Consider the following 20,530-nt stretch of genomic DNA (forward strand, 5'->3'; position numbering starts at 1 on the left):
AAAGCTATGATACGAAAAACCAACCTTTCATTTACCGCCAGGATATCAAAAAATTATTAGTGTACGGTATAAGGATGTTGAGGCCATGAAAGCATCGAGCATTCTGATCATAGATTCCAACGATTGCTTGATATCTTCGTTGAACCAGGATCGCCTTTCAGCTTAATAACTCATAGTGCTGAAAATCAGCAGTTTTAGGGGACTGTTCCACAGTTCAAGACATTGAAGGGGCCATCGTATGTGATGAAATCAGTTCACTCGTAGCTATTGGTATGCTTTTGAGTGCCAAAACTACTCCCAGTTTCCGAATTTTTCCAGCTAGTAAATGTGGTACGCAATACGTCATGGTTTGTTCACATCATGGAACGTTTTTACGACGTCAGATTCGCTGCCAGAGTTGCTAGGTCAGAGTTGCCGCTGTAGCGTACGGTATGATTCACCTGTGGTACTGCTACGCGCCCCAAGATGGCATTGTGTGTCTGTGTGCGTGAAGTTGACGAACGAGCGTGATGTGAGTGTGTTTTAGCCTTTTCTCATGGTGTTCTTGTTTATTTTTACAGGACGTCATCACCTTTCTTGTATTTTCATCTCCGTTTACGACGCTTTTCTTGAGTTACTCGATCCTCAGCCTTATGTCCGTCATACTTAGTAGTCACCCAAATGCCTGTGTCATTTATGCCGAAACACGGTTCGTGATCAAGACCGTCAGGGAACATCGTTGGCCCATTCGGCGTTACCATCCGTATTGGCGGAACACCTTCTCTGCATCGAGGGTTCGCTCCATCTGCGGCTGACTGCCGAGCTCCAGCACTCTTCGTCGTTTTTGTCGCCTTTCGGTTCGCACTCGCTCCAAACACACACCTTTGCACTTAGTTTTTGTTTCTCCCTTCCCGCTCTCCCTTAAGGCGCGACAAGCGTAAGAAGAACGGCTCTGACACAGATTCGAACTTGGTCAACGTAAATAATATGTAAATGCAAGCGTAAAACGTTACGTTACGCGAAAAAGTCAAATGTTGTTCACATTTCTTTCAAACACATGAACCCGGGATTATTTTGTTGAGCTACTGTAGAGCAGAAAATCTAGGCAGACACCGCATTGCTGGCTGTTTAGGATAAGTCCGGCACCACCGGAGAGTGAAAAACTTTGACTGTTCATCTGGCCGCGTGCATGCATGCATTTTGCTGTATCAAACGACAGGCGCTACCGCTCGTGGACGTTCATAAGCGGCTGGATGACCTCGGTCCAGTCGTAACCGCAAGAAACTGGTTGATTTCCACATGCGCGGAAGGATTTAGAGCCTCCAGCACCCTCCCGTTGCTACGTGATGAGATAACGGATGCCCCTTTATCAGCACATGACTGTATTCACTGACGCAGACCCTAATCAGACAGGTCCAATAATGACTCCCCTCTGACCTCCACGCTCCGCACTGCTCCGGCCACGTTGACTCGACCGTGACGTGACCCGGCGCTGGCATAAGCCCGTGCGTCACGACACGCCCTCTCACCGCTGTCAGCCTGTGCGCCAGCCGCGCAGCCCGCTTCATCCATCAGTACTGAGGCCTCTGCAGCTCGCGGGCTACGCTGCGCCAGGAAGTGTTATTCCTCCTTGCTGTGACCGAGTCGCGTCTGCCGGGTGCTTGCAGTCGGCCGCGCGCTCGGCATCCCGTGCCGTCCGGTCACGAACTACCAGTCGGCGCACGACACCCACGGCAGTCTCACCATCGACCTGTTCTACGACGCCGAGGGCAAGCCCGTCGAGAGGCTCAACAAGGACTCGACCTGGTGAGGCTGCTTCGATCCCGTCGGAGCCCAGCGCTGAGCGTTGCTCTGAACTGGAGGGGGGGGGGGGGGGGGGGAGAGGGTACGTTTACGTGAGCACGCAGCATCGGAAGAACCACACCTGTCGGTGACGTCACGACTGGCTCAAATGTCGGCTCTCGTGCTCTAGCGAGGAGCGTGGCAGGTCAAAGAAATGTCTGTTTACCGTTAGTAACCGTTATCAAACAATGGTTCAGTGGTGTACCTGCGCTTCATAGTGACGATGTCTCTCCTATACGCGGTGTAAGCGCGGTTGTCGCGCCAGCAGCTTCTATGATCTGGATTGCTGACTGTATAGCATCGTTAGTGCTAACACAAAACTACCGAGCCGTCGACTGCACAGTGCATCCGGCAAACACGTGCCAGAGTGTGCCGACAGGACCCAGGAAACCGGCCGCGCCGTTCTCGAGAGTCTCGAACAATGCTTTCAGCATCAAACGTGGAGGAGCGCCACTTTGTTTGCAAAGGCTTTGCACCTGGCAGCTCACACAGTTAGTCGGGTGTCCACGAAATTCTTCGTATGCTCCACTCTTGTGTTACATATTCATGAATGCGCCGGGGGACCGGAGCATCGCAGTATGCTGCCACGTGGCCTTGTCGGCCGGATTTAGACGCGCGACCGCCCTCTGGGTGGCATTGACCACGCCTTGGGGTGTGACAGGAACTTCCACGTGTGGAACGAGGCGTGGATGGAGCGACCGGACCTGGCCTCGCCCAACTTCAACGGTTGGCAGGCGTTCGACGCCACTCCGCAGGAGGTCAGCGAAGGTCAGTGCGCTCTCGGGAGCACCGAAGATCACTGCGTTCCCAAGCGAAGCGCAGCTTTGTGCGCTTCTGTTAGTATACAGCTTCAGCATGCTCCTATCGTCCAAGAAAGCATGTGCGTCCCCAGGTTCAGCAAGAATCGATGCGCTCATGGAGTCTGCACAGGTCAGCGGGCTCCCGGATGCGTAGAATTCGGTCCACTACCCGGTAAATGTCGACCGGCGGCTGCCCCAGACCGTTAGAGATCCGTCTACCCCAGACCGTCAGAGGCCCATCTGTCCCAGACCGTCAGAGGTCCGTCTGCCTCAGGCCGTCAGAGGTTCGTCTGCCTCAAGCCGTCAATGGTCTGTCTGCCCCGGGCCGTCAGAGGTCCGTTTGCCCTAGGCTGTCAGAGATCTGTCTGCCCCAGGCCGTCAGAGGTCCGTCTGCCTCAGGCTGTCAGAGATCTGTCTGCCCCCAGGCCGTCAGAGGTCCGTGGCTATCCAAGATCTGCGAGCGATTATGTTATTTAGAGGTCAGCACCTGTGTCCTCCCGCCAATTTTGCGCTTCAATAAAAAGTGTATCCCCAGTCGGCAGTCTCAGGTGCGCCCCTGGCCTTGCGAGATTTGGCGGTGGAGCTCTGTCTGTCCCCGTGTGCACGGAAACGTCCCTGTCCCTCATCATGTTGTCGGTTGTCATCTCATGCCGACGGCTGCTTCCCGTGGGAGGAGAAGCCAACTTCAGGTAACCAGAGCTTTGGAGGTGATGAGGTCCTGGAAACAGTCCTCGTGACGGCCCATAATAACTCGCGGGGGTGGAGCAGGTGTCGGCTCATCGGTAGTTTTGCATGCCACCCCAAAAAAGACTGATAGAAGACGCCCCCTTGTTTGAGCATACATATGAGCATTGTGGAGGGTGGATCAGTTTTAGACATCAACCCAATTGTCTTTCCGTAATGGCGACATCAATGATCACCCCGGCAATTCGTTTGACGCAAGATTGACCGAGGGCACGTATACGGCGCATGTTTCACCAGTGAGGTAAATCCCTCCAAGCGGGAAGCCAACAAGCTGCGCGTCCTGATTCCTCGGTTCGGCACGCTCCTTGGTGAGAACATCTCGGTTTGACCTCTGTGTTGCAAGGTCGTTTTGCGTGCGGCCCCTGCTCGCTGGCGGCCATCAAGGAGGGTGAGGTGAAGAGATCCTTTGACACCACCTTCGTCTTCGCCGAGGTCAACGCCGACAGGGTGTATTGGAAGTACTCTGGGCCCATGCAGCCCTTGAAGCTCTTGCTCACCGAACCGGCAGAGTGAGTGATGAAACCAGACTCGATGCTCTCTAAGCGATTTTTATACTCCGTGGTGTTCTAGATATGAGAGTGTAAATACATATGAGCGGGGAAAATAAGCAAATGAGCACCTACTGAGTAAGTGAACGAGTGAGTAAGTGAGAGAGAGTGAGTGAGTGAGTGAGTGAGTGAGTGAGTGAGTGAGTGAGTGAGTGAGTGGGTGAGTGAGTGAGTGAGTGAGTGAGTGGGTGAGGGAGGGAGCGAGGAAGGGGGGTGGGTGGGCGGGTGGGCGGTTGGTTGGGTGGGAGGGAGGAAGGGAGGGAGGGGTGAGCTGGATGGAGTTGGGGATGAGTAATGAGGTAATGGAACTCAATGCAATGTCACCGGTATCCTGTTGCGTCAGCAAAGCCTCCCCAATCGTACTGAGTCATATTGTTTTCGCGCCTCCGTGGCGTCACCGCCGCTTTGAGGTGCCTGCAGTGCGGCTGGTAATCTAGCGTATCATGTTCGGAGATTATTTCTGCCGCCAGCGTATCCAACAGCTGCGGCCACGACTTTGCGGCTCACATGGGCAGTGCCCATATTGTACAATCAGTCCCTTCGCTGCCGGCTCATTTGCTAGGACGCGCCTTGTTGTGCCGCTGTTACCATCGCAGATCTGATGGTGCTCACCCTTCAGTGCGCGTGGGGCGTGTCTGCGGCGTCCTCCGCCCGGATGTGGTCACGCCAGAGTGCTGGGGCGTTGAGCCGGTCTCACAGCCCGCTGTGGCGATGGCGTAACATCACTGGCTCCTTCTGCAGCATTGGAAAGGTGGTGGTCACGAAAGCCCTCGGCAAGTGGAGTCCTGAAGACCTGACGGACCACTACAAGTACCAGGAAGGTGAGAGGCTTGGTCTCAACACGTACCGAGGTCAGTACAGTAAGATGTCCTGAAGACCTGACGGACCACTACGAGCACCAGGAAGGTGAGAGGCTTGGTCTCAACGCATACCGAGGTCAGTACAGTAGGATGTCCTGAAGACCTGACGGACCACTACAAGCACCGGGAGGGTGAGAGGCTTGGTCTCAACGCATACCGAGGTCAGTACAGTAGGATGTCCTGAAGACCTAACGGACCACTACAAGCACCAGGAAGGTGAGAGGCTTGGTCTCAACACATACCGAGGTCAATACAGTAGGAAGATGTGCATTACGTATGGGTGACATGCTACCCTGTAATGGATCGATGACTTACCATCACATGCTATTTGAACCTAACGGTGGATTTTTGCGTGTCCGTACCCGAATCCGAACTGTCAGAGAGATCCTATAAAAAGATGTTGCGTGTGTTGTGAATTGCCTCAGACGCGAAGTCCAGGCAGGTCATACAGTTTCAGCGCAACCGGATAATGACAGTAAAACACTGTGCGCAGCACTTCTAGGAAATGAAAGCTAAATCAAACGGCCATTTTTTTTTCACGTCGATGTAGAGAATTTCGACAATTTCAAATTACTGAAAATCCATAAAAAGAACAACTAGCACGCTCCTGAACACCATTGCGCTATGACGGACCATTAGATTGCTTTACAATCTGGAATAATCAAGTGCAGAAAATTTGCGAATTAGTGCACAACTCAAAAGTCGCTTACTACAGGTGTTCAAAAGAATTTGTGGTAACATGCGCTCCTGTGGGGGTCAATTTGACCGCGCCTGAAGATTTTTATGGAATAATCTCTGAACGGCGCGACGTAGCTGAGTCAAAATTTGCACAGCTATAGGTAACTGAATGGCGAATAATTTGGTTCTAACAAATTGCATGTACTTTGTTAAGTTGCTTCCATACAGCACGTCAAAGTCAGACTGTGGCTGTCAGCGAAGGCATTTTCTAGGGAATAGCTCAATCTGATGCGCCAATTGAGTGTTAGACGAAGCCATACATCTATGAGATAGTTTCCTAGGCACTAAAATAATTGAATTTAGGATTGCAGCGCATTCCATTGAACTAGGCTAAGGTACAAAGGTCAGACCGAAGTCAAAACCAAGTTGATTCTCTACTTGAAAACTTACTTTATGGGGCAGTTTCTGATACCCATTTTGAGCTTTTGATAACAAGGAACCGCAAGACATCTTCAAATGGTCTTCTTGAAGGTCAGAGTAAGCTACTGGCCTAAGACGATCCTGGTCAACATCTTTTAGGAATAAACCACCAGCGTAATTCCTAACGCTTATTCAAATGCAAGCATTAAAACAATGTCGCAGGATGTCGTCAACATGACCTGAAGGTCAAACAAGGTTAATGATCTTAAATGCGCATTAGTAACCTTTTGTTTGGAACAGAGAGAGAGAGAGAGAGAGAGAGAGAGAGAGAGAGAGAGAGAGAGAGAGAGAGAGAGAGAGAGAGAGAGAGAGAGAGAGAGAGAGAGAGAGAGAGAGAGAGAGAGAGGGAGAGAGAGAGAGAGAGAGAGAGAGAGAGGGAGAGAGATTTATATATATATATATATATATATATATATATAAATCTCTCTCCCTCTCTCTCTCTCTCTCTCTCTCTCTCTCTCTCTCTCTCTCTCTCTCTCTCTCTCTCTCTCTCTCTCTCTCTCTCTCTCTCTCTTTCTCTCTTCAAGGCGGTTGTATGAAGAGGCCCGGGGACACCAATCGTGAGTTTGATTTTGTTGGCCCTCGTTAACCCGACGTTTATGACCTAGGGACCTTAAATATGGAGCAGGGAAGCTAAAGTACAGACCAATCCACCTTGTCAATTCGGTGTTTTTGTTTTTCAAACTTTTTCAGCTCTCATGGGTCCTCCCCTGTATGCAACGAAGGGTATTCAGTCGGTTACTCGGGTACGTGTTAAACCACCAGTTGGCTTGAACAGTAGCAAGAACGAGAGTGCTGCGACAAAATACCGCTGCGAATTCGTATACATGAGGTTGGTATTCACAGCAGACTGGCAGTCATGGAATTTGCATCCAACAAATGCCCTTATCTGAGAGGTTTTGTGACCTCACGGTGCCATAGTGTACCGCTCTGCTCACCCCATATTGGCATACTTTTGGTCATCATTAAATGTTTCCAATTTTACATAAAATCGCCTTTCCCAGATTGCTCGTCTCCAGACACTCGGTTTCAAGTTCTCGTCCCGCCGCTAAATACGCAAGTGCCCTGCATCATCGTCATCTTTTACGCTTCGCTGTTATAAGTATGGCTGTATTCGCACGCTTCAGTGGCACAATAAATCGCTTTAGATGTTGCACTTTCGTTTCTCCGAGTTAATACTCTATTCTGCATTTTCCAAGAAATCGAATAGTTCAAGTTCTTGGCCATAAAATTATGATATTTTATCAAAAGAGACACGGGGTCTCAGCTGAGCGTTTCAGTGCTGATTGTACCTTCCATTTATATAAAAGCCCTGGAACTCGACCTTCTCCAATCTGTGCTCCCGATTGGTCCAAAATCTGGCATTTCCAACTGATCACCGATTCCAGGTGCGCGTCAGATCCCAGATAAGTGGACCAGGACAGCAACGGGCTGAGTACGCGACTAGAGCGGCCGATGGCGGGGAATCTTGCCCGGCATGTGGTATAATTCTGTCCTAGCACTGACATCGTACTTACAGGTTGACGACGCCTTGTTCCTCGTTGAGACCGGCAGTTTCGCCATGCCAATGCAGGCGACATTCATTCCGTTAGAATTGGAAGCTCACCTTTTTCCATTTGCAGCGTGATTCCCCGCCGTCCCAAACTTCCTCAGGGCGTGGGATTACGCTGCGCTCGTTATCACTCGATGACATTTAACCGTTGGACGCTTGTTTGCCATTTCCTTGAGTTCACGTGGCCTTCTTCGTCAGCCTCCTCTTCGGAACGGCGAACGATGCTGCGCGCTCTAAGGGAGACCGGCCACATCTTCAGCAGGTTCTATCTCAACGAGGAGCTGGAGGACATCCGGTGCGACTTCACACTCAACGATGACATCGTCATTGGCCAGACGTTTCAGTAAGTCGCTCTTCAGTCACGGCGGCTGTTATTTTTCTGTTTGTTGTTCTTGCATGCTCCAATGTAATGTTACGGTGTGGAACTCGTTGGTTGACGTTCAGGGTTTAGATTTGGGGTGATTTTTTTAATGTTTCAAAGCACGCCACATGAGCACAGCTCACGCCCGAAGATCCACTCTTAATTTGCAAACCCGTGAGTAAAAGCAAGGTAACGCCTCGCAGATTATCTCGAAATTAATCACCATTTGGTCCATCGTGTTGACACAAAGCCACATAGTTTCCCAAGTGATGGCTCACGACTTGGACGGCGCATGCCTCCGACACAGGTCGATGTGGCAACATTAGAATTGGTCACGTCGCCTTCAACTTCCCTTCGCAGCGTCAACCTGAAGGTGGAGAACCGCAGCGAGGACAAGACGTACACGGTGTCGGCTCACCTCCGCGTGGACACGCAACTCTACACTGGTCGGTCCGGCAAGTTCGTCAAGAAGAACAATTACCGGTTTCAGGTGGCGCCCGGACAGGGTGAGAGGCGTGCTGGCGCCGGCTCAGTGGTATCTGTTCGGTTTTTGCGCCTGCCCATCATCCACACGCGCCTATCCAGCTGTAATACAGTGGTACCCGGGCATTCGTGATGCATACAGCACAGTGTTGCGTATGTGACACGTACTAGTCAGCTTACCATGCGGAAAGATTATAACCAATCAAATGTCGTTATTTCAAATTATGTGATGCGGACGTTTCTCTACTACTTTTGCCCGTACGGTTGGTAACTGCCTTGAAGCCAGCGTCGCTCTGTCCTGACGGCCACGAGGCGGGCGAGGTCAGAGATCAATCAGCAGCGTCACGGGGTTGCAGTTGACGAGGTGTCCATGCCAGTGGCGTACGACGAGTACTACAGCCAGCTGGTCGACCAGAGTGCCTTCAACATCGCCGCCCTAGTCAGTGTGCTGGACACCGACTACGAGTACTTCGCGAGCGACGACTTCCGGGTCCGCAAGCCGGACATACGGCTGGAGGTGAGTTATAGCCGGACATACGGCTGGAGGTGAGTCATGGCCGGACATACGGCTGGAGGTGAGTTATAGCCGGACATACGGCTGGAGGTGAGTCATGGCCGGACATACGGCTGGAGGTGAGTTATGGTCGGACATACGACTGGACGTGAGTCATGGTCGGACATACGGCTAGAGGTGAGTCATGGCCGGACATACGGCTGGAGGTGAGTTATGGCCGGACATACGGCCGGATGTGAGTCATGACCGGACATACGGCTGGAGATGAGTCATGGCCGGACATCCGAATGGAGAGATTTGAGTCATGGCCGGACATCCGAGTGGAGAGACGTGAGTCATGTCCGGATATCCGAATAGAGATACTTGAGTCATGGCCGGACATCCGAGTGGAGAGACGTGAACCATGTTCGGAGATTCCATCGGGCTGGGCCACATCTAGGACGGTGTTATCCATTACTTGCTGGCTTTAGGGACTACTGACGTTGACTGAAACTGATTTGGGCTTCGGTCATGCCAGCTTTGAGGTTTCTCTCAAGTTTGTTCCAACCAGCAACCAGCGAGTATTTCGGTCCGTTATTTGTTGGACATCCGTTGAGAAAGGCCGGTGTGTTATGAAGAAATCATTTGCATGGGCTTGAAAAAAAAAATCAAAAGAAAATTAAACTGCAGGATAATTCGGTCAAAGAAACCGACATCTACGTCACCGGGTTGGCTTTGTGTAGGACGTTTCCAAACTGAACCTTACAGCTTTGGCCATCTTTCTGAAGGTGAACCATGTGCCAGACTGCCCAGCGGCAGGCGAGGGACTGCAGAAAGTGATTGGCCTATACCCGAATTTCTGAAGAATTGACGGAGGCTGGGTCTACCGAGTTCGCAGCATCTAACCTGTCCGTTTTGTATTCCCTGTCGAGCGATCTGACCGTGTCTGGTCCTCAGCTGGACGGATCTGACCGTGTTTGGCCCTCAGTTGGACGGATCTGACCGTGTCTGGCCCTCAGTTGGATGGATCTGACCGTGTCTGGCCCTCAGTTGGACGGACACCCTTCGGAGAACGCCGAGCTGAGGGTCGTGGCGGAGTTCAACAACCCGCTGCCGATCAGCCTGACGAGGGGAAGATTCCTGTTGGAGGGCGGCGGCTTGACCGAGCCAATCAAGATCAAGGTTAACAGGTGGGTGGATAGGATTTTATGTGCAGACTGGCTCATTGAAGCCGCCCTTCAGTCCGCTCGCGCTTCTCCTTGAGAATTTATCTGGGTGTATGCGTCAGTCATTAGAACCAGCGATGACAATGCGTTCTGCTTTGTGTTTGGTGACACCTCATTCCTTAAGCTTATTCAAGAAAACAACAATCTCCTGACGTTTCGTTTCGTTCGAGTGGCGGTGCTGTTTCCGGGGAAATTGCCTTACCTATTAAGGTGTGTGTTCCCTATTGCCATTCTTGTTCTCCATGGCACGATGGGCCATTTCCCAACACTCATTCCTCCTTGTGCACAGCGATGTCCCATGTATCGCTCCCCTCTTGCAGATTCTCTCTTTCGGGAGGAACTGAGACCGCGCTCCCGGTCAACTGATATTTATCTGCCGACAAGCCTTCCACACCATGCCCATGTCAATACTACCTTATCACCCCTACCGGGGTCTGAAAGCCCTTCCTTGCAAGAACCTTTCCTGTCCGCCGGTTTTGCTGGGGTTCAGGGGTGAAAATCTGTTTTCTGTTACCGACGAAATTTGGAACCGTCTGAATTGTCACCTCGAGTCAAATCTTTTAGAAGCCGTTGTAATACAAATTTGATTATGATAAACCACAAAAACAAAGGCCAATTCAGCTGAATACGACATAGCCAATAACCATTTTTGTTTCGGGAGCTCTTTTGCACAAAAGTATCATTTATTGTCCACCAAACACTGAATAATCGTTGAGACTAGACTAATAAAATCCTCAGGTAAATGTAAAGCTAACATAACCTGCCTAGGCTTTTAGTTTCCTTTTCAGATGAGGGCTTAGGGGATTGTGCCTTCTAACCAGTGGCGAAGTGTCCTATTCCTAGTCAGCATTTTTATACATTATGTTTCATTATTCATAAATTTTTGGGTTTAGCCCCGCCCCCATAACTAATTTTGAGAAATACACTACTGCTCCTAACTGTGAAAAGAAAGCGCGTCAAATGGGGAGGAGAAAGCTGATTTAAATGCATTTTAAAGGTAGGCTCAGCCATTTTTCTTCCGCCCCTTCCTTCCCTCCCTCTCCCCCCCCCCCTTATTTTGAAAAACTGCCTCCCAGTAGTCCTACATTTACCGATAAAATGGTTCTACAAGAACCTGGAGACAATATAAAGTTTGGTTCTGTGACGTCATTGTGCAATCAGCTGGAAACGTTGGCGACCTTCACTGTCTTTGCATAATCGTTACGGTGCACAACTCGCTCTTCACAACATGATCCCAACTATTTAGAGCCAAACTCGTGCAATATTGGTATCAATAGATGCAAACAACATTTTTGAGCATCACTAGCACTTTCATTTATGCATTATGATCAGAATTAAAAGCGTTTTATCTCACGCGTGTCCAGAACGATAACTCTGAGGTGTAATGGGCAATGTGAGTGGTCCACACCAGCGATGCTCGGGATCTCGCCTCAAAGCCACTTTACCTCTCAGAAACAGGAAGCCCTGGATGAATCCTTGACATGTGTCGCTCCAGCGTCCTTCATTTACCTCTGCAACTACAGCTCAGGCATCCACAAACTACAACCCTTCTTGATCAGCAGGGCGTTTTAACACTTTTACCCTAAAAAGAAACTGACGATTAGCTACGTTTTTCTAACCAGTTACTGCATTACCGCGTGGCGAGCATTCGGGCCGATCTGTCTCAAATGGCACGCCGCTTTAAAACTCTGCGTATTAAACTGATCACATTCGTCGCAAGATCCTGCGGCCAGCTGTAACGCTTACGACTAGTAATAAGCCTGGTTGTTTGGTATTTTTGGTGTTGAGTATGTGAAGTGAATCTGGGCTGAAAAAAACTGGAAAAGCACTGATCTGAGGGGCATTGGAAAAGCACTGTGTCCACCACTGGCCTGTGACGTCAGCACTGATATAGTGTAATTTGTATTATATTTCTGTCACCTTGCTGAAAACTATTCCTAATAAAAGCTTGTATGTTTGGCACCATGTTATGGCTCAATTTGCTCATGAGGCGAAACGTCACCGCTTTGACATGTCCTCTGCACATGCTCACGCTGCAAGCGTTAGTGAGTACAGACCAATACTAAGCTTTGAGTTTCATCTAGCTGGGATCGTCTATTGTAATATGGTTCCCGTCTGTTGAAATGTGTTTTTATTTTTGAAATGTTGCTACCAATTGGCTCACAAAAGTCTCCGTTTTTGACACCTACCATATCCGATAAATCAGAAGCTTTTTCACCCCTGGGCTCGTCAATCTCCAACCTCGTAGTAACGTCCGCAGACTGGAGGCGCCGCTCTGTTTTCCTACAGATGCTCTGTACTGGACCCCCGACTCGTTCCCTGGCACTGTCCGTGGAGCGGAGGCGCTGTTCCTGGTGATGATCTGTGCCCTCGGCAGGACGGTGGGGCCGTTTGAGCCGGTGCGGGCCAGCACGACCATCGTGCCGTGGTCAGCCGGCGAGCACCTGCTTTCGGCCAAGTTCTACTCCAAGCAGCTGTCCGACGTGGACGGCTTCCTGCGGATACTGGTCAAGCCGCGCCTGCTCAACACCGGTAGCGTCGTTCTGGACGAGGTGTCGTCGGGCGCTGGCCGCTCTCTGTAGCCAGCGCCGGGAGACTGAAGCCTCCAGCTGCCTCCTCGAGCCTTCGCGGGAACCCGGTGTCCTTGGTTGCCGGCGCTGGAGGCGGGCTGAAGCAACAGCCGGTGTCCGGAGCCTTCGCTAGAGCCGGGCGTCTCTGCAGCTGGCCTCAAGCCTCCGACCTAAATCCCCGCATGGTTCCGCGCCTCCGCGGCCTCCATTGGAGTAAGGCCTCTGTAGCTTGTAGTGAAATCGGGCCGAGGCCGCCGGGCGAGATTCCGTTTCCTTCGTTGGGGCTGGGGTTTTGTGAAGCCTGCGCCAGATTCGCTGAAGCTCGCAGCGAATGCAACCTCGGCGCCGTCGGTGGAGCCAGCTCTACACCAAGTGTCTAGCGGAGTGCTTTTGCCCTTCGGCGGAGCTTCTGCAGCCTCCCACTGAAACTGAACGATCTCTGTTTCTTCGCCGGAGTTAACATCCTTAGCAGCTTTCATCGGGAATCTCTCAAGTCCTCATCGGGTTGGGATTGCCCTTGTGATTTTTAGCAGAACCTTCCCTGGCGTCCACCGGAGTCTCAGTAGCCCGAAATGGCTGCTCGATCTTCGCAGTGTTCACCTGAGGGGCGCAGCCTCTAAAGCCTCCATTGCTGACAGCTAAACTGTTTGCGGCCGCCGATGTCTCTGTAGCCTTGACGAGAATAGACTACGCTGCAGCCTCCATCGCTGCAGACTCGGCTCGCAGCTCTTGTTCAAGGTCTCACAGCCCGGTGCTGGGCTCGTTTTCCGGGGACTGCCGCCGCCTGGTGTAAGCTCTCCGCCGCCGCCGGCGGGAGCGGCGGCGCAGTCGCACGCCCTTGTCGGACCCAGCTGCCGCCCAGAGTCGAGACGTTAATAGGATCCGTAATGGCATTCCCCGGATGGGTATCTTTAGATAACGTTTGGCAGCGGCCGCTCATCCGGGTTCTGGTTACTGGTGGTGGCTGCGCTTGGCCACTGCAAACCTCAAGAACATCTGTGGAGTAGGAGGACAAGTGGGAAAAGTCGAGGTGTTTGAAGATGCAGTCAACAAAGTGCTTGAAAGAACAACGCAGGCTGGCTGGGCTCTAAAACAAACTAACGGTACCAGCAGAAATGTCTGCACTGTGGGAGATGAACTGGCTTAGAAGGTATCTTCGCGACATAGCAAGCGGTTTTATTAATTTAGTCGAAATACCGCTCCCACCAAAGTTTGTATTAGAATGTGTCTAGCTTGTCATTTTTGTGCCACATGCTTTGTAGAAGTTGAGCCCGTTTGCTGTATGTGTATATAATGTTAGAACGCAGATCCACGCTAACGCCTATTGTGCCATTTAACTGAGCTCTTCATTGCCGTTTATGTAGTGAAGATATCTTGATTTGTTTTCTCTGCGGTTGGCTTAGTTTGTCTCCTTGGCCACAGTCCTTGCCGTCACAGTGAAGAGATTGAGTTTTACGAAAAATGATTTCTGAAACAGATGCATGTTACGCTCCAGCATGCTGTTCGGATAATGCTACGCCCTTCTTATCACCAGTTCTCTCCACGCGATAACAATTCCCCTGAGCGGTCTTGTCATGAACCAAATAGGAGCCGAGCGTGCGATGGTCATGTTTTCACCACAACAGTGATGCAGCCCGGGGCGCTACTTCCGAAGACAAGAAGCAAACCTGACTGTTGGTCTCTTGCTGCGTCAGAAATCATAAGTCCACGCTCATGCCAGGAAAAATGTATCTAGCTAACCTTTTTGGTGGGCCCAATTGCTGTAGCAAAAGAACCGGGAGATGTCTCTCCTAGCTTAAGTACGCTTATTGTTTTATCCCGGTGTTCAAATTTGTGTTTGTATCGTGGAGGATATGTCTCTTGCAGTGTTTCCGTGTGTGAGTGGCGCTAGCTGTGTTCCGTTGGTTGAATGAGGAGTTTGCCAAATTTCACACACATTTTTAGATTTTTACCAGTGATACTCTCTTGTCGGACATGTATTGAATGTATGCTACTCGCAACGAACTAACGTCTTATGCTGGTTTAAAAGGCATTGCGTTCTCCAAGAAGTCATTTGCGCTGTCATTGTGCTATCTTGAAATAAAACACACTCGCGCAGTAAGAAGAATGGTGCCTTCTGAAGGTGCTGTCAGAAGGTGCTGCATGAATGATGCCGCCTGGTAGCCGGGATGGAGTTTCCGTTCAGTGTTGAATGGGGATCAACGGATGGAAAGCATTTATCATGCGGTCAATCGCGTTATGAGTTTAAGGTAACGATAATCTGGGTCGCTGGCATGATGATGGCACTAGCTGAATGCCATGCGTTTTTTCTTTGGTTGACCGGTAGCTCTAATGAGGTATTAGGGCAAAAAGACGCCTTTGTAAAGAGAGGAGCCAATAGCCGTCTGTGCATGAAAGGAGAACGTCTCGGTGATTCCATTTGTAAAACTGAAGACAGCATTTCTGATGCTTGTGTGAAGCTGTAAAATTCTGTAAAAGATGTCATCAGGGTTTTAAGCACACGTAACCTGGACATCTGCAGTGGGTCAACGTTTCGAAAGTGTGCCAAGGCTTGTTGTGCTGACCGTGAAGGGCGTCCGGTTACATCAAACGAAAGAACAGTGAAAACGCACACGTTCCTGTTTCTTGCTGATTTGACTAACCTGTTAACTTAGGTTCATCTAGGCTCCGACCGCATGCTGGACAGAACACTGTGCGTTCACGCCGAGCTCACCACCCAAACAGTGCCATCCCACACCAACGGTAACCGTTCCCCGGTCTCAAGCGATGTCGGAAGGTGGAGAATGCCTTCGGGCCATGAGGTCTAACCATTCGACCGTATGGCGCCAGACTGGCCCGTCTTCGACCATCTCCGCGGGATCCTACACATGGACGGGACGAACAGCTCGACGTCCCCATGTCTGCCATTCCCCACGCCACCCACGCCACTCCAAAATGGGTTCCAAACGGCACGGTGGAGCCGCGCCAAATTTTGCATAGCTGTAGAAAATTGAACAGCGGATCATTTGGCACTACAAATGTACATATATCTGGTAAAGTTGTTGACCTACGGCCGGTCAAAGTCAGGTCATGAATTCTGCGGGGACGATTTCCGGGGAAACGTTCAATATGATGCAACAACAAAGTGATAGACGAGGCTATACATCTCTGAGATATTTTCTTAGGCAACGCAACAATTAAATGAACGAATTCCATTGATCTAGGGTCAGGTATAAAGGCCAGACCCAGGTCAAAATTAGCATGTTTCATTATTCTAGAGCTCGCTGTGCCAGGCAGTTTCTGGCACTCATCTCGAATTTATTGATAACGGGAACCGCATTATGCATATTTTTTAAACTTCTTAAAGGGCGAGGTCAATTAAATGATCAGGGTCAAGGTTGTCAAGGTCAACATTTTGTTTTTAGGAACATACTGTCTAACGTGATCTTTGACGCTTATTCAAATGCAATTATCATAAATAAATACGGCAATCCTTATTCTGGGGCACTTAAGAACTAATCTGGAGTTCGACCCTATTTGACCCGAAGGTTATAATCTAGGAAATCAAAATTTTGACACAAGTGAGTTCATATTCAGGCTAGTACACTCCGTGAATTTGGTGTCTCTAGCTCTCTTATTTTCTGAGATCTCAAGGGGGTAAAATTGACCCCCGCCCGAACGAAGGGTATTCAACCGGCCACCCGGGTGGCTGTTAAGTCTTCGACAGCATTCCCTTGGCTGTGCGGACAACAAAGTGCATGGTACACTGTTCACACCTTTGCATGCAGGCACATGACGTCGAACGTCCAATGCCCAAAGATGCAATATTCTCATTGGCGATATGTCAATCGTCCGCCCTCAGACTGTTCATCCATAGCATGCCAAGTCTTTCAAGGCATGCGTGAGATTCGAGGCCCTCCATCGCGCGGTAAAGCTGGAGTCACAGGGCTGGCGTGACCCATCGTCGTCGCTGCGCGTTTGATCGATAAACGGGCCGCCAACGCCGTGCCCGGCGTCCTCGGGGTCGTAGTACGTAGACCCAGCTCAGGCCCCGCACGAGCTCCACCTCCGCGTCAGTGTCGGCCCTCGTCGCAGCCGGGCATCCCTTCGCGGCGACGCTCTCGGGAGCGGCATCGCCCGGGGCCCCGCCCCGCGCCCTCGAACATCTCGACCGCCACGCGATTGGCTGGGTCGCCGCCAGGACCTGCAGCGTTCTCCCAGAGAGCCGTTGGTCGTAGCCGGTAAGTTGGCCGCCGCAACGAAGTGAGTTCAGTTGAACTTGAGGCATCTGTCGGCGCCAGACGCGAAGGGAGGGGAGGGGGCGGAGGGTTCGCTGCCCGGAAGGATGCCCTGCTCTGCCGCACTGCTGAGCAGACGGCTATCGAAGCTGGCGCGGGGCACGGCGCAGGTGGGCGGGCTCTCGACGGCCGCGAAATAGCGGCTGAGCCGCGGGCTGGGGCGATCAGGTCGGCTTTTGTGTCTGGTGGTGAACACGGCCGCCGAGGAGCGATGGCGCTCGGATGTAAAGTATGCAGCTGGCTGTCGTGAGAAGCGAATAGGACGTGGGCTTTGGGCTTTAAATTAGAGGACGAATGTAAGCGCCAATTTCCAGCGCCATTCTGTGGCAACAACGGTGGGCTGGTCGCATTCTGTGATATACAGGGCGTTCGCACGCCATGGCTCTGGGGTGTTATCACTTTCCAAAAATGTGAGAAACAGTTGTTGAAGTATTTACTAGTAGGCAGACCAAATGCTACATGCACAAAGCTTATTTTTCGAACCGAAATGTATGTTAATTTAGCTGTTATCTGTTAACGCGATCCCACTGCATGCGACTAACAACAGCATCCGACGGTCGATTCGTTTTCGCAGGGCAGCTACAGAGGCACCCCGGGTGGATCTTGCCGCCTCGCCGCGCCTTTCCGCTTGCCGTGCCCGTCACGAGCGCGGACAGAGTGCGAGAGCATCGTCAGCCGACCTCCGTGAGTCGCTGGGGAGATCACGCCAGGCTCAGTGCTCTGTGACGGTGTTCTCCGCCGGGGAGAGCACCGCCACCGAGCGGGCTGCGAGCCCGCCGCCGCTGTCAGGGCAGCCCCCAGACGTCCCGTGAACACCGGCACCGAGCGGGAGCAGCCGGCGTCGGCGGCTCTGGCACAGCCAGGGAGCGGGCCTGAGCGCCGGGCGCCAGGTGGCGCCAGCGCGCCGGCGACACCCGTGCCGCCGCTGGCGTTGCCCGGCGCGGACACCGACTCCCGTCGCTCCACGCTCACCTCCTCCTGTCCGGTGTACCCGCCGTCGGCGCGCCGCCTGCACCACGTGGACGACGTGTTCTCGGAGGCGTCGTCGCTACACCTGCTGCCGGTCAGCCCGGTGTCAGAGCTCAGCGACTGCTGGTCCGAGCATGTCGAGGCGTGGCCCGACACCCCGCCGCCGCCACCAGAGTCGTGCGCCGCGCCGCAGGGGAGCGCGCGCCGGCAGAGCCGCGCCCACCTGCTGCGCCACGTCTCCTCAAAGCTCAGCCTGCTGGACGCGTGCCGACGGCCGGCCGAGATGTCGGCCGCGTTCGCCGCCGCCGCCGGGGCGCTGACGCCTCGCGGCCGGCCGGCGCCGGAGGGCGAGGAGCCGCGCGCCGCCACATCCCGGCGCGTCAGCCATGCGGCCGGACCGCCTGAAGCGCGTGCCACCACGCCGCCGTCGCCGCCCGGCCGCCGGCCGCCACCGGCTCCGCGTCGCGCCACGGCCGACCGCTTCAGTGGCCCGAAGGAACGGCGCAAGAATGCCCTGCTGCGGCGCGTGAACGGTGGCGCGCGCTTCTTCGAATACCGCGACCCGGAGGCGCGTCCGGTTGGCCCGGTGCGGCACATGTGCGCTAACCTGAGCCGGCAACTGGGCGGGGCGGCGCCGGGCCGCCGCTCAGGTCGGCCCGACCGTCGACGCGGCCCGCTCGCTGTCATCGATACCGATGAGTTTCGGCTGACTGGACCGGGCTATAACGAGCTCGCCGACCGCCCGCTGGACACGACCGGCACGCTCTTCGATTGGTACGAGCTCAGTGAAAGGATGAAGATGTGCGGCGTCTGGGCGGAGACTCGAAAGCGGCCACTGTGAGACTACGTGCGTTTGAACTGGGATGCTGTTTGTGACCCTGACAGTGTACCACACAAAGATAGGCGACATCTAGTAGGATTGATGTGACAGTTCTTCGTAGAAAGCTCGCTGACATCCTGTTTCATATCATATCAGTGACGGCCTGTCGGGGACGATGCGTTCCTGAAGGGTGCATGTGCGATCATGCAAAGCACTACCGGGTTCGTGCACGAGCCCCTCGTCCAAGACCAAACGGCTGTGCGCTTTGACAGTCCGCGAGAATTTCATGGTTATGTACGTCAGCGTAACTTTACAGACCAGCGTTCGACAGAAGACGACACTGGCTGTGGATCAGACTGCGTACATGTGGCTTGTTGTCATTGCTTTCGCCGCGGCCGGCCTGCATCCGGGGAATTGCTCCTGCATGTGGACAGGTCTTTGACAGACATCAGACAGGTCTTTGATATCAGTGAACAGGACAGGCTGACTCCCCAGAGCACCCACCACTACGTTAGGGACGCGAATCGCTCGTAATAATCGTGTCGTTGTCCCAAGGTTCGCATGGATTCAGAATTTTGGAGAGGCGCATATCTTGGCGGCAGCATTTTTGTGCATCGTTGGCGTTTGCAGCACTGTTTGAGACCACCCTGACCTTGGCTGAACACGGCCCTGACCTGACCATCAGCCAAGTTGACTGTCGTCGACAATTGACAAATTTCACTGCTTTTTTACCTTGAAATATAGGCGTGTGAAGGTCATTGTATAATTAGAGTGAGATACATATGTACAGAGGGATATATATATATATATATATATATATATATATATATATATATATGTATTCCAGTGACTGTTTTATACATGCACAGACAGCCGTCTCTCGCCAATCCACTTCTCCCTGTTTTTCGATCAAGCGAAGGAGACTGTCCCCGTGTTGAGGCATCCGTCAGCAGTGATGTCATAATGATTAATGTTATAAATTGGGTTCAAGGTTACTAAAACGACTTTACGACGTAATAAAACTGAGGCCACTGAGGAGGCTAGCGTTGCCCATATTCCTATGTCAGCACGCTTTTACGGCTTTTCCGGGTCACTGTCGGCTCGTGAGCGATGCACCCAGATCGCACGTATGAAGACCAATTCAGAGAGACCAGACGCGGAAGAGCCACGGAGCGCCAGACCGTGGCTGGGCAGAAGCTTCTGGTTCTGATTGGCCGATCGATAACCGGCTGTTATGGTGGTCCTAATGATCGAGGTAATATATTACGTTAATAGACGCCTGATATCTCAGTTGAGGTTCAGTTCATGCCTTCAAAACCGTGGTTTTCCAGCGAAAGTTCATTCTGGAGTTACCCATGTACCCAACGTAATTCCAGGGGCATAAGCATGGGAAATGGCCTAGCTTCTCCTTGCAGACTGTTGCATTTGCCCCCTGTCGAGGATTTTGGACAGTCGTCCGTCATGAAATGCTGATTTCGCCCGAAGGCAACATTTGAACAATTTTCGCAATTTATCGGAAGCCTCATTTTTACCTTCTTTTTATGATAACGATATACAAGCACTTTTGAAAATGTCACATCCCGGAGCCGTGTAGCTGAACCCGCTTCCTAACCTTTGCAAGGCTGAATGACCTGAAAATGAGAAATTCTCTAGTCTTGCAATAGAGGAGAGTAAGGAATGTCAGAAAGCAATGTTGTAGTCTCTCGGGAAATCACAACAAAACTCGTCATTTTTCAGTCAGATCACTCAAAGGGGCAGAATGAAAAAGCATTATTTCTAGTTAAAGGCGTGAGTTTACCGTAGCTCAATACCACATGTAGTTTGGCAAGTTTCCCGAGGAGCACTACA

At 52.0% G+C, this 20,530-nt stretch overlaps 1 protein-coding gene across 2 annotated transcripts in view; it reads left to right on the top strand.

The window, feature by feature from the left end:
• The window catches only part of Tg (Transglutaminase), a 39,188-nt gene extending 22,354 nt beyond the window's left edge, over window positions 1-16,834 (top strand). The window contains exons 8-16 of one of the 2 annotated variants that reach the window (XM_037219972.1): window positions 1,647-1,785; window positions 2,483-2,589; window positions 3,709-3,874; window positions 4,655-4,734; window positions 7,682-7,826; window positions 8,205-8,350; window positions 8,684-8,844; window positions 9,871-10,010; window positions 12,424-16,834. In XM_037219972.1, the coding sequence (XP_037075867.1) occupies window positions 1,647-1,785; window positions 2,483-2,589; window positions 3,709-3,874; window positions 4,655-4,734; window positions 7,682-7,826; window positions 8,205-8,350; window positions 8,684-8,844; window positions 9,871-10,010; window positions 12,424-12,628 (1,289 nt within the window). In that variant the 3' untranslated portion in view covers window positions 12,629-16,834. The remainder of the gene's footprint in view (window positions 1-1,646; window positions 1,786-2,482; window positions 2,590-3,708; window positions 3,875-4,654; window positions 4,735-7,681; window positions 7,827-8,204; window positions 8,351-8,683; window positions 8,845-9,870; window positions 10,011-12,423) is intronic. The other variant, XM_037219973.1, reaches the window with a different exon arrangement.
• The last annotated feature ends 3,696 nt before the right edge of the window (window positions 16,835-20,530 follow it).

This window comes from Pollicipes pollicipes, unplaced genomic scaffold (genome assembly GCF_011947565.3).
Source record: "Pollicipes pollicipes isolate AB1234 unplaced genomic scaffold, Ppol_2.1 Scaffold_4295;HRSCAF=5057_pilon_pilon_pilon, whole genome shotgun sequence".
NCBI classification, from domain to species: domain Eukaryota; kingdom Metazoa; phylum Arthropoda; class Thecostraca; order Pollicipedomorpha; family Pollicipedidae; genus Pollicipes; species Pollicipes pollicipes.